The 12754-nt window shown below is 62.4% G+C and overlaps 1 protein-coding gene across 14 annotated transcripts; it reads left to right on the top strand.

The window, feature by feature from the left end:
* Positions 1-809: 809 nt before the first annotated feature.
* On the top strand, positions 810-12453 carry VWCE (von Willebrand factor C and EGF domains). 14 transcript variants are annotated; one of them, XM_068944218.1, is made up of 21 exons: positions 4382-4546; positions 4664-4821; positions 5190-5284; positions 5386-5475; positions 5919-6047; positions 6128-6244; positions 6314-6430; positions 6691-6819; positions 6915-7258; positions 7338-7431; positions 7505-7587; positions 7953-8040; positions 8211-8296; positions 8533-8650; positions 8984-9049; positions 9721-9813; positions 10015-10097; positions 10480-10570; positions 10805-10887; positions 11117-11207; positions 11477-12453. In XM_068944218.1, the coding sequence occupies exons 2-21, from the start codon at positions 4802-4804 to the stop codon at positions 11908-11910; spliced, it is 2451 nt and encodes an 816-aa protein (XP_068800319.1). In that variant the 5' UTR covers positions 4382-4546; positions 4664-4801; the 3' UTR covers positions 11911-12453. The 14 variants fall into 14 exon arrangements, 11 of the variants coding, with proteins under 11 accessions (XP_068800321.1, XP_068800320.1, XP_068800317.1 ...); XM_068944221.1 differs by having other exon boundaries at positions 4421-4546; positions 8984-9069; positions 9717-9813; XM_068944220.1 differs by lacking the exons at positions 4382-4546; positions 4664-4821 and adding an exon at positions 810-953 and having other exon boundaries at positions 8984-9069; positions 9717-9813; positions 11480-12453.
* The last annotated feature ends 301 nt before the right edge of the window (positions 12454-12754 follow it).

The following is a 12754-nucleotide window of genomic DNA, read 5'->3' as shown; positions in this document are numbered from 1 at the left end:
ATCCTTTTGGAAGAATCAGATTTCTTTGCTGGTTGTTTCTCCCTTATAGCCATCTCTGGAGCAGTGCTTCTCAGCTGCTTGTGGGACCAACTTTCTTGCGTGGTGGCACTTGTGCCAAGGTAGGAGAGGAGAAGGTATAGTGACACAGCAGTGCTCGTATACTTCCCAAATCCTTGGGAACAAGGAGGTGCACGTTCTGTTCTGTTTTACAAAGATTCTTTACAAACACACTCAATGAGCAGAGAGATGTAATGAGGTCTGCTTTGTGTGCTAGTGGTTTAACACTTGCTGTTGAAGACAAGGTTATCACAGGGACTATTTTAAAGAGAGTTTCTGGATTTTTACAGACGTAACAGTCTGTTCCTAGAGCTCTCCCAGGCTGCTGCGATTGTGTGTGGCCACCTTGCCTGTAGGTGAGTACGCTGTCCAGGACAGGATTCCTGTGTTTCCCAAATGCCCAGAGGGCAGCCCATCCGGCTCAGATGCTCTGCCAGCAGTCCCTTGTCCGGTGGGCGGGTTATAAATAGCCCTGGAGTTAGGAACCACAGGAATGGCAAGAGTGGGACAGACTCTGGCTCCATTCAGTCTGGTGTCCTGGCCCTGGCAGTGGTCAGAGTCAGCAGCTAAAGGGATGGGAGCCAGAAACCCCTTCACTAATTTGACCCTAGCCCTTCCCACCATTTCCTTGCAAGCCTCAGGCCTGCTCCAGCTTTTAGCATGTGTTCCTACGCAGCCGAGGGGTCAGGGCTCCACGATAGGGGCTTGCTTTCAGCCTCTTCTTGTTGCCACATCTTCCTCCTGTTGCAGCTGCTCCTTCCTGGTGTTCTCACTTCATGCGATCATGAACTGAATCTAGCTGTGCAGCTGATGGAAAGCCTTGCCCTCTTTGCCTCTCTGCCTTCTGATCTGGGAGGAAAGTGAGACCAGATCACCCTCTGTCTGTTTTCCCACAGGTAGGTCTAACACAAGAGATGCTTGTCGCTTTAGACTTGCAGAGTCTTTTGCTTGTGCTGAGATTGCCTGGATGCAGCTGACAGTTGAGGCTGGCAGATGCAGGGTCTCAGGCTGGTCCCACTCGAACATCAATTAATAGTCATGATGTTGAATTCTGCTTCTGGTGACTTGTAGCTCAAGGGCCTGGACCACTGCTCCTTGCAACAATGGATTGCGCTGAGGGTACATCTGGCTCTGCAGGCTATGGCAGGGTAATGGGAGAGCTGTTCACTCCTGCTGGGCCTCAGTTCTCCGTGTGTAGAGTATGGATTAATAATTACCCCTGTGGTCCCCCTCCATTTGTCTATTTACACTGTAAATTGTCCAAGTTGTGGACTGCCTCTTGCTGTGGACATAGGCTGCCCTGGCTCACTGTTATTCTGATCACTGTTGGGTTGTTGCCAAAATGCATACAAGGGTGACAGCAGAGTCCCCAAGGCCAATTACCCTTTTCACATGGTGTTTTCTGCAACTTGGTTTATGCTGGGCCCCTGGCTGTAGCTAGTCTCCCTGCCTGAGCTGGCCCGGATCATCCCTGCTCACTGGCTCACCAAGTATGCAAGGCTGATCTTTAACCCTCTGGGTTAAAAATGTCAGTGAGCTCCACTGTTCCTGACATGCTCTTGGCACAGCCTGGGCTGCCTGGAGGAGCAGAGGAGAATTCCCTATCACTGCCCTGCTGGAGTCCAGGTGAGGAAGCTGTGGCTTTGGCAGCAGGCACAAAGGGTGCTCTGGCAGATTGAAGTCCACAGATCCTGGGCTCTCTCTTTGCCAGATCCTGCCACGTGAGGCCGTGTGCTGTTACTGCTCTGGGAGCTGCTAGCTGCCTTCCTGAGTGACCTGACCCCAAAGTAGCTGACTTCGTGGCCAGGTCAAGTGAGGTCAGCAGGCACCAAGAGGGAGCATGGTTAGGTGGCTGGTGAGATGGGCCAGGTTTTCCTTCCCTGCGTGGTTGCTGCATCTCTGAGCTTTTCAGCCCAGCACCAAAAATTTGGCAAAGGCACAGGAATCCTCTCAGCACAGCCAGCCACCTGGTCCCTGCGGTGTCCCTGGGAGGTGTATAACAGCGTAAGTTTTCCCCAAAGTCTTCCCTTTCTGCAAGAGTGCCATTTAAAATAGCCTGTGCCTGTCTGTGGAGGAGAGCAGGTGAAGAGGTGGATGGCATTTCTGAAACGTGAGCTTGTGTTGAAAGCTTTGTCAGGCTCCCACCAACGAATCTTAACTGTTGGGCAAGCCCTGGTTTCTTTGAGGAATTTGTATAGAGAAGGCTATATTTGGACATGTCTCTGCTTGGAGAGACTGTTTAGGATTAGAAGTGGACTGTGACCATTTGCAACAAGTCTGGATTTTGTGCTCATGCTCTCTGCAAGCAGGCAGGTTCTTGTTAGCTCTGGGGTTTGCTCCCTGCATTCAGCTTCGGAGAGCGACTCAGTTCCTCAGCCCTCATTCCGAGTCTGGTCCTTTTCCGTCAGCATTCGCCACGCATCCGAAAGCAGAGGGTCCCCTGGGAAACAAAACAGCCTCCATCACCCCTGGCAGACCTGCCTGCGGAGGGCAGCGGGGCCTGAATTTACCCATCTCCTGCACACGTTGTTCTCACTGAGCAAAATGGCATTGCGGGTGGTAATGTGATGCTTGTAACCCTACGTTAGTGGGTTTTCAACAGCACTGATGTGCCAGCAGCACGGAGGGGCCCTGGCTCTTCCTGGGCAGAGAGAGCCCACATCTCTGGCTCTGCAGGGCTAGTGCCTCACTTGTCTCCTGTCTTTGGTTTGGACCGGCAGCTCTGGCGATGCCTGTGGCCCTGGAAAATGGTCTTGCTCCCTGCCAGCCTCTGGCTACTGGTACATGGGAAGCGTTGACGCTGATTCACCTCCTGCTGCGGGTTAAAAATCCTGCTGAGCTGCTGGCCAGGGCAGGGCTGTGTGTTTATCCTGTGCCACTGGCCACCCTCCAGCTGCACTAGTGCAACCGCCTGCCTGTGCTCTCTGCGTGCGGTGAGTTGGCAGCGAGAGCCTCTGGTCACCGTCACACGAGGGTTGGGGAAGGGGCTGCCTTGCTCCACGCCAGCGGTGGCTGCGTTTCAGGGGCTGGGCACAGAGCCCTGTGCTGCTGGAGCCGGCATGGTCCCCCCCCCGCCCTTCCCACCGCACCCTGTAAATGTCAGCCGCTATTTATAAGCATGCGCAGGATGACCTGCTCCACATGCGCAGGAAGGGAGGCCACCTCGAGGTGCTGCTGGGCGCTTTGTGCGGGGTGGTGCAGTGAGGTCCTTGCCTGACGGCAGGGGAGAGGGGAGAAGGCTCCTGCTGGGGACCATGCTGAGGTTTGCTAGGCAATCCCAACCTTTGAGGTGTAGTTTATGGGGGAAGATCTCCCAGGCGGGTGCAGATCTGCAGGCAGAGGGTGGCTGCTCCCTGTCTCCACCAATGCTGCAGGTATTTACCATGCCTCCCTGCACTAAAATACGGGCCAGCAGCACGAGCCCTTTGCTCCCTGATATAAATCATTACCTATCTGTGACCTTGGCTTCAGCCCCCGTCCTGCGGAGGGCTGAGGGGAGAGAGGTGAGGGGCAGAGAGTTAGGCTCCTGCACCTTGGAGCAGGGTGCTGCTGTGCTCCAAGTGCCCCCGTAGCACCCTGCGCCTCTGCGGCGCAGAGCTCCCATGCCCTTCTCCCCGCCGGCATCACCCCCAGCTGGCGGTGACGGACTGGGGTGCGCTGGAGCCTCGCTGCGCCCTTCCCGGCCGGCCCAGCTCCACTTTGGCCCCTTTATCTGCTGCATACTCCTCTTTGGTGGGTCCCTGTGCAGGGCTGGGAAAGCGGCCCAGTGCCGCCAGGAGGAGGAGGAGGAGGAGGGGTGGGGAGAGGCCGGGCCGGAGCTTTGCCAGATGTGGGAAAGGAGAGAAGGGGGATGTTTTTGCTGTTTTCCCCCGCAAACTCTTGCGAACAACAGGGCTGCTGTGTTGGGGATCCTCCCTCTCCCCGTGCCGCTGGGGGTGGATAGACCCGACACGCGCGTTGGCGTACGGCATTTGCGGCGAGGGCAGAGTCGCTCGCCTGCGCCGACCCGGGATGCCCCGCGCATGGCCGCGCTCGCAGGCAAAGCGAGGCTTTGCTCGAGCATCTCCGCGAGCCCCCGCGTGCGGCGTGCCCGCTGTTGCCCGCGCCGCTGGGCTCCTCCAGTCCCGCGGGCTGGCGCGGGGGACGCCCGCCGGGGTGGGTGGAGAGTTGGGTCCCGGCGGCTTCCCCCGGCAGCGCTCCCCGGCCCCCTTCGCTGCTCTCGCCTCCCTCCACCCCCCGCATTGTTCCCGGCCCCGGCAGGCAGGAGGAGGAGCAGGGCCAAGGGCCAGCATGCGGTAGGCGCCCGTGCCGCCAAGGCAGGAGGAAGGCAGGCAGGAAGGCAGGCGCTGGGAGCGTGCCGTGGGCTGGAGCCGCCTGTCATGTTGGTCGAGCTGCTCTTCCAGGCTGCCTGTGTGTCCCTGTTCCTCCCAGGCGGCCAGGGCAGGGTTTACCCCGGGAGGAAGAAGCCGGCCAGCTTTGCTGTGGAGAGGTAGCCGGGTCCCCCCTTCCCTTCTCCCTCTCCCAGCTGCACCTGGGGAGCGCCACCGGCGGTGTGCCGCGCCGTGCTGCTGAATCGAGCTTCGGCTCCCTCCGTCCACCCCCTCAGCCGCCTGGAGCCGGGGGCTGCCCTCCTGTCCAGAGGGGCTCCGGGGCGTGCGCCCCTCCGTCTGGCCGGGGGTGGCCGTGGCAAGCGGAGCGCGACCCTCGCAGCCTTGCTGCTCCTTGCGTCAGGAACGCTTCTCTGATGTCGCCGCGTGCTTCGGGGTAGGGGCTAGTTGGGGTTCGAGCCCTCTCTGTCTGCCCCTCCTTGTTTTGGGGCCCCGTAGGGCACCGTGACGGTCTGGTTCGCCCCGCACCTGCCTGCCTAGCGCGTCCCCAGCGCGCGCTGCTGCACGGGATGGGGAGGCCTGGGCCGCGTCCAGGGGCGCCTGCTCCTGCTGCGTTCCCCTGCCCCCTGGCCCTCGTGGCCGTCCCTGGGTCCGAGGGGTCTCTGCTGCCTGAAGGTGCCCGGGAGCTCCAGCACGCCGACCTTTGGTCTCTGCCGTGCGGCTGCTGGGACGACGAGGCAGGACCAGGACGGGAGACCGGGGCGCTCGGGGCAGGGTGGCCTCAGCCTTTCCTCCCTCGCTCAGGCGCCGCGTGGGGCCGCACATCTGCTTCTCGGGCTTCGGCAGCGGATGTTGCCCCGGGTGGATGCTGTCGCCAGGCAGCGGGCAGTGCACTCTGCGTGAGTACGGGTGCCCCGGCACCTCGCGGCGCGCCCTGGGGTGGGAGGGCGGGTGGGGGTCCCTTCGTCCCCTCACTGCTGCCTGTCCTGGCTCTTCGCAGCGCTCTGCTCCTTCGGCTGCGGCAGCGGCTTGTGCATCGCCCCCAACCTCTGCTCTTGCCCGGATGGAGAGCAGGGCATCACGTGCCCAGGTACCGGCCTGCCCCCGGCTCCGTGGTGGCGGTGAGAGCCTGGCCTCCTAGCTCCTGTCCTGGCATGGGGGAAAGGGGTGTTTCTGGCAGGGCACGTTGCTCCTTATCTCTCCCCGTTGGGACAGCGGCTCTCCCTGCCAGGGAGAGGTGGCTGGAGGGTGGTCTGAGGATGCTCTTGGAGCAGGCAGGGCGAGAGCACGGCCCCAGAGCGGCATGCGTGCGTGGGGGTGTCGGGAAAGCGGGGATGGAGGCCTGCCTTGGGGGAGCTGTGGCTTTTTGGTACCTGGGCTCGGCTCTGTGTCCGGTGTTATAGCCGAGCCAGGCCAGGGAGGGACCGCAGCTGGGGCTGAAAGAGCCCAAACCCAGCACCTCTCCTGTGCAATGGGTGTCGGGGCCAGGGACGGTCAGAGCGGTCTCCTGCAGACCCCTTGGTTGCGTTTCAGAGCCACCTGGCACCTGCGGGGAGTACGGCTGCGACCTCTCCTGCAACCACGGCGGGTGCCAAGAGGTGGCCCGTGTCTGCCCCCTCGGCTTCTCCATGGTGGAGACAGCCAACGGAGTCCGCTGTACTGGTGAGCGGCACGGGGTCCTCGGTGGGGCGGGGGTACCCAGCGGTGTCCCCCTCCCTCCAGCTCTTCCCTGTCACCCCCAGACATTGACGAGTGCCTGAGCGCTGCCTGCGAAGGACTCTGCGTCAACACCGAGGGTGGCTTCGTCTGCGAGTGCGGCCCTGGCATGCAGCTCTCCGCTGACCGCCACAGCTGCCAGGGTGAGCAGGGGGCCGGGCCGGGCCACGGGGGGCACTGGGGCTTCCTGACCCTCAGCCTCTGCCTTGCAGATACGGACGAGTGCCTGGCAACGCCGTGCCAGCATCGCTGCAAGAACAGCGTTGGCAGCTACCGCTGCTCCTGCCGGCCTGGCTACCACCTCCACGGCAACAGGCACTCCTGCGTGGGTGAGTACAGGCGTGCGGTCCTCCATCCATCCGTCTGTCCAGGACCCTCATCTCCCTCCCATCGGCCGTGCCATGAAGTGCCTGGTGGAGCGAGGCAGGCGTCGTGCCCGTTGCACGGTGGTGGTGTCTCATCCTCGTCCTTGCGCAAGCTGTGCCGGGCTCCCCCGTGGGTGCATGGGCAGCAGACCCAAGGCGTTTCCTGGGGTGAAGCACCTTTCGCCCTACCTGCCCTGGCACGGACATGTCCCCGTGTCTCCTAGATGTCAACGAGTGCCGGCGGCCAGGAGAGAGACGGGCCTGCCAGCACGCCTGCCACAACACGCCGGGCAGCTATCTGTGCTCCTGCCGCCCCGGGTACCGTCTTAGTGGGGACAGGGTGTCCTGCGAAGGTAACCAGCTCTTCTTCTGTGCCAGGGCTGGGGAGCAGAGTGGGCTCTGCAGTCCTGGCTGCCTCTGAAGTGACAACTCTATTCTTCCTTCCTAGGCTTCCCCAAATCCATCCTGGCCCCATCCCCTATCCTGCAGTCCCTGCAGCACCCACCCACTCTCCTCCTGCTCCCTCCTGGCCCGGGGGGACCCCTCCCGGTCCCTAGGGGCTCCCCCTCTCCCTACCTCCCAGCCCCAGCTCCAGGCACCCAAACCCCTTCCTTGCCTGCTGCCCCCTCGTCCCCAGCCGCTGTGCTGTTGCTGCGTACAGAGGGAGCTCCTGGCACCTCTGCGCCGCCGCCGCCGCCTGCTCTGCCATCCCCCCGCTGCTGGTACCGGGGAGCCCCCCGGGAGCACGGCACCCGCTGGACGGAGCCAGGCTGCCTGAGCTGTGCCTGCCAAGTAAGCGCCTCAGCCGCCCTGCCTCGTCGCCTCACCACGTCAGCTGGCCTCGCGGCTAAACCACCGGGTGCTGTTGCAGGAAGGACGAGTGCTCTGCACGTCTGTGAGCTGCCCCGTGGCCTGCTCCCACCCGCTGCCTGCCCCGGATGGGGGGTGCTGCCCCAGCTGCACAGGTGAGCCGCATCCCCATGTCCCCCCGTGCCCTGCTGCAGCACCCCGTAACCTGCTCCCGGGCCTCGCTTCCAGGCTGTCTGCACGACGGGGTGGCCCGGGCCGAGGGCGATGTCTTCTCCCTGCCAGATGGGAACTGCACCGTCTGCGTATGCCTGGTGAGTCTGCACCAGCTGCACAGGGATCCCCAAGCACCTGTGCTACGGGCAAGGCTGCGCAGGCCCTGGCGCTGGGAATGGCCTCCCTCGTCCTCGCTGACACCCCCCAACTCTCCTGGTTTTGACCTTAGGCCCTTCAAGCTATTTGTGGACCTGGGCTGGACCAGGCTGGGCTGCGGGGGTTTGTCCTGTGTCCAGCTTGTACCACCTCTGGGGTGATGGGCTAGGACATGGGGGATGCTGGGGCAGACCACCTCCCTGACGTAGCGTGGTTCTCCTGTCATGGGAATGGGGCACGTTGCCAGTCTGCTTGGCCCCGTGGCCGTGAAGTAATGGCCCTGGCTGCTGCGCTGTCTCCTCCTCAGGCTGGCAACGTCTCCTGCATCTCCCCCGAGTGCCCTCCAGGTCCCTGCTCCAGCGCCTCGACAGCCGACTGCTGCTCCTGCCAGCCAGGTGGGTCCTGCCACCCCCCAGCACCTACCCTCCCCGGGCACGTGCGGGGTGGAAGGCAAGCCCAGGAGACACAGCTCTCCTGAGAACGGGGTTTTGGCAAGGCGGGATCTGTGCTTTGCTCTCTGCCCCTGGCTGATCCCAGCCCTGGTCTTGCCGCCTCTCCTCCTCAGCAAAATGCAACTTTCATGGCCGCACATATGTACATGGAGCCCGGTTCAGCCTGGATGGGGATGACTGCACCACCTGTATCTGCCGGGTAGGTTCCTGTACCCAGCAGCATGGGTGCCCTGGGCAGGGGACGTGGGTCTGGTAGTCTCCCAGGGGTGCTCCTGGACACAGGGCTTCCTGCCTTCCCCCACCATGCTGCTGTGGGGATCTGGCCCATCTCTGGGTCCTGCAGAGCAGACAGGCCCTGACCCCGGAGCAAAAGCCCTGGACACAGGGCTCAGCTGCCCTGCAGGGTCAGCAGGTGACATGTCCTCGTCTCCTCAGAGTGGTGAGGTGGAGTGCTCCTTCACCCCATGCCCTGCGCTGGACTGCCCTCAGCAGGAGTGGCACCTGGGCCCTGGGCAGTGCTGCTTCACCTGCCGGGACCCCCCGCCCCCCTCAGGTGAGCTGGCGTTTCGGGGACCTGGGGGACACCTGGGGGCTTGTCTGAGTCTGGGGAGAGCAGAATGTGGGGGTTGCATGGGGACAGGCAGGGTATTTGGGGGAAATGTGGGGTTTAGAGGCAGTGAGTGGGGAGCTGGCACCAGATGGGAGATGTGTGTGCAATCACTGCGCTGCCCACGTGCATCCGGCACAAGCCAGATAGGATGTGTGTGTGTTTGTGGGCCTGGCAGTTAAGTGTACATCAGCAAGGTGCAGGGCTCCGTGTGATCTTGCACGTGTTCTGGCTCTGCTCTGCCCCATCTCAGCTCTGCCATGCCTCTCTCCCCACTAGGTTGCTATGTGGATGACAACGGGGTCGAGTTTCCTGTCGGACAGATCTGGTCTCCGGGCGATCCCTGTGAGTTATGCATCTGCCAGGTGAATGAGAACCTGCTCTGCTTCACTCCTCCTACCTGCCCCTGCCCCACATCCAGCTCCTGGTGCCAGTCCCCGTCCTGTGCTGCCCCTGTGGCTCCCTGGCTCTGTATGGCATGGGGAGGCCACAGGGGCAGGGTCTGAGAAGGAAAGAGCGATTGTTTCGATACCAAAGCAAAGCACCTCTCTGGCTGCTTCCTCTCTTGAACCTGCTTCCTCTGGCCTTCCTCCTGTCTGGGTTCCCAGGACACACAGCCCTTCTCTTGGGATCCCTGGGGTGCTCATTGCCAGTAGCCTGGTCGTTCCCTGCTCCCTGTGGCAGTTACACGGACAAAGCGTATGCCTCATTGCAGAGTGGCTTTCCCAGCCCAGCAGCTTCCATCGTAACCGCTGGCTGGTGTTAGTGGGTCACCGCCAACACGTAGCTCGTCCAGACTTCCCCTGCGTGGTTCCAGGGAGCTCCCTGCCTTTGTGGGCCTTAAACACCTCAGCTTTGGGCAGCATCTCCATCTTTCTCCTGGAAGGATCCAGGCAGAGGTGGCTGTACTTGACGCTGAGGTGCAGCCAGCTCTGGGGTGGAGCAGAGCAGGGGCAGGACAGATGGCACTGACGCTGGCCCTAGGCTTCTGTCAAGTGCGTCTCTCTTGCAGGCAGATGGCTCAGTGAGCTGCAAGCGGACGGACTGCGTGGAGACATGTCCCTACCCCATCCAGATCCCCGGGCAGTGCTGTCCTGACTGCTCAGCAGGTGACAGGGCCTGAGGGAGCTGGCGGGTGTGTGTTGGAGAGGTGCCAGCCACATGCCCCCATCCCTTCTCTGAGTACCTACCACCAGCCTGGGGCAGGTTTGGAGCCAGTGAGCCTGTACTTCAGTGGAGGGGGTCTCCAGCAGGCCTGGGTCCCTGCTGAACAGCCTAGGGAGCGTAACCTCACCCTCTCCTCCCCACAGGCTGCACCTACATGGGAAGGATCTTTTACAACAATGAGACATTCCCATCTGTCCTGGACCCCTGTCTAAGCTGCATCTGCCTGGTGAGGGCTCCTTCCAGGGGCAGATTCCCCCAACAGCAGCCAAAATGTCAGCGGTGGCTGGGTTTTGCGGGTGTTTCCTGGACGCATGGGGCTCAGCTCTGGCCTGTGTTCTCGGGGGAGCCTGGCCTACTGTAGTATGAAAGTGTAGGGCAACAGTGTCTATGCATCAGCATGCAAATTGTCTCTTGATTTCTGCAGCAGTGTCAGGAGGTGAAAGCCTTTCAGATCTCATCCTTTTGGCTGAGCCCCAGTTTTTTTCCTCCGTTGCAGGAAAAAACTTAAGTGTTTTGGGGTTAGTCCCTTCTCCCCTGCCTGGGACCCCCAGCCTGCCCTGGTCTTGCTAACACAGAGCCTTTGCACATGTCTCTCCCGTGTCTTGCAGCTGGGCTCAGTGGCTTGCTCACCTGTGGACTGTGCCATCTTCTGCACGTACCCGTTCCACCCAGAAGGGGAGTGTTGCCCTGTCTGTAACGGTAAGAGAGCAACTGCCATGAGTCACCCCAGGCCACGTGCAATTGCTGGGCCCCATCTCCCCGTCCATCAAGGTGGTGGGGCTCTCCTGGAGCTACTTGAGATGAGCCAAGGAGGCTGGTGCAGGAACCCGGCAGCAGCAGGAGGAGGGTGCTCAGCACCCGCTGCAGTGCTGCCTGGCACACAGGCGGTCGCTCAGCTGCTGTGAAAGTCGCTCTTCGCCCCACTCTCTGCAGACTGCAACTACGAGGGCAGGAAAGTGATGAACGGCCAGACGTTCAGCCCTGAGGGTGAGCCATGTACCCGCTGCACGTGCCAGGTGAGTGGGGGCTGCTGGGTGTGGAGAGCTGCAGGCCTGGAGCCCTGAGGTGGGAGCGGGGTTTTGTTGCTGCTAGCTGTCTCCAGCTCCAGGCTTGGGCTCTATGAGCTGGAGTGACCCAGAGGCCCTCCCTGCCATGGTGGGGCTGTGCCAGGCACTGTGGCAGAGGGGAGTGTGGGGTGGGGGCTGACAGAGCCATCTCACCCATGCTTTTGCCCCTCGCTCTCAGCTCGGGGAGGTGAGCTGCGAGAAGAGGCTGTGTCCCCAGTCCTGCGCAGAGCCCACCATGCTCCCAGCTGCCTGCTGCCCGGCCTGCCACGGTAATGGGGATGCCCAGGGTGCTGGGACAGGGTCCAACTTGGCTGTGAAACCACTGTGGCCTTGCTGTCACGATGCTCTGAGAGAGACGGGTGCTGTGGTGCTATGCGTGACCTGACCATGCTGGCTGCACCCCAGGGCAGCTTGGTGCCCAGCTGTGCTGGGGCTTGATGCTGGATGCAGCTGCACCCCTCTGGCCCCAGTGTAGGCCGTGAGTGGGGTCTGGGGGGGAGGAGGTGAGGTGCTAATCCAAGGCATCTCTCTCCATTAGCAGCAGATTCCCGGGTCCTGCTGCAGAGCAGTGACCCTTCCCCATCCCATGATGACTCGCCTGCCAGCACCCCACGTCCCAGCCTTCCACCATCCACTGCCTCTCCGCGCCGCCTGGCCCAGCTTCTGCTCCGCGCTAGCCTGCCTCCTCTGGATGCTCAGCCCCCTGACGCAGCAGCCCCCAGCCCCTCTCCGGGCAGCGCAGTGGCTGGGGCGTCTCATCTGCTGGGGCCAAGCCCCCCAGAGCGCCATGGGGGGCCCTTGGCAGCCGTTCTGCCCACTCCTCTCCCTGGTCCCACTGGCTTCTTTGGCACTGCGGCTGCCATGGGCAGCCCCAGCTCAAGCCCTGAGGCTCAGGGACCTCCTGAGGATGTGGACCCCTCAGCTGTGCTGCCATCCAGCATGGAGCACCCCCGGGGCCACACGGCTCCCTAGAGCACTGGGTGCTGTGTGTGCCTGGTGCAATGTGAGGAGGAGGAGGCCTGCAGGACCAGCAGGCCTGGCCTGACAGACCCCTGTGGGGTGGGTGGCTGGGGATGGGGCATTGAGGCATGTGGGTCTCCACACTTAATACACAGGGAGGGTGAGGGTCCTTGCTCTCTACTCGCCTGTGCTGGGCTTTGCCCCTCTTCCTGGGGCAGAGGGTGCGTGGACCCCGGGTACCGTGGTCTCCTGGCTCCTCACTGTGTCAACACGCAGGGGGCCGGGGCATGGGACTGGCTGTGAACAGTCTCCCTGGCTGGGGCAGTGCAGGATGTGGAGGGGGGAGAGGCCTCTGGCTGGGGGCAATGCTAAGCTGGGTGCACCCTACCAGCCCCTGGCTGCTGCAGACTGGCGCCATGATCCCCCAGGTCCTCAGTGGCCACCCTCGCCCCCTGTCGTGAACAGGGGGCAGGCTGGCCTTCCTCCCGCAATGGCCGAGCATGGCCCTGGGCCCTGGCTCCCCTTGCAGCATCAATAAAGTTGCCCTGGTATTTATGCCCTGCGTTCCCTGCTCCTGCCTGTGCTCAGCACTCAGCCCAGTGCCGCAGGCTCCTTCAGATGGGCTTGCTCGGTGGGGGAGGTTTTGGCTGTGGGTTGTGTGCCCATGCCTGCCCTTGGACAGGTGGGGTCTCACATGGGACTGGCACCCTGCTTTTCCCCTCAAGGTGGCAGGGCTTCAGCCAGAGGGATAAGGGCTTGGGTGGAAGCGGAGCTGGGAGGGTCAGGGAGATGCTTTGCCAGACGGTGAGCCAATGCAGGGTCCAAGGGCTGGGTTACGATTGGGGTGGGATGGCTC

This window comes from Struthio camelus, chromosome 5, assembly GCF_040807025.1.
Source record: "Struthio camelus isolate bStrCam1 chromosome 5, bStrCam1.hap1, whole genome shotgun sequence".
Taxonomy (NCBI): Eukaryota; Metazoa; Chordata; class Aves; order Struthioniformes; family Struthionidae; genus Struthio; species Struthio camelus.
Note: the sequence above shows the minus strand (reverse complement) of the source record. Positions and strands in the feature narration are given on the sequence as shown.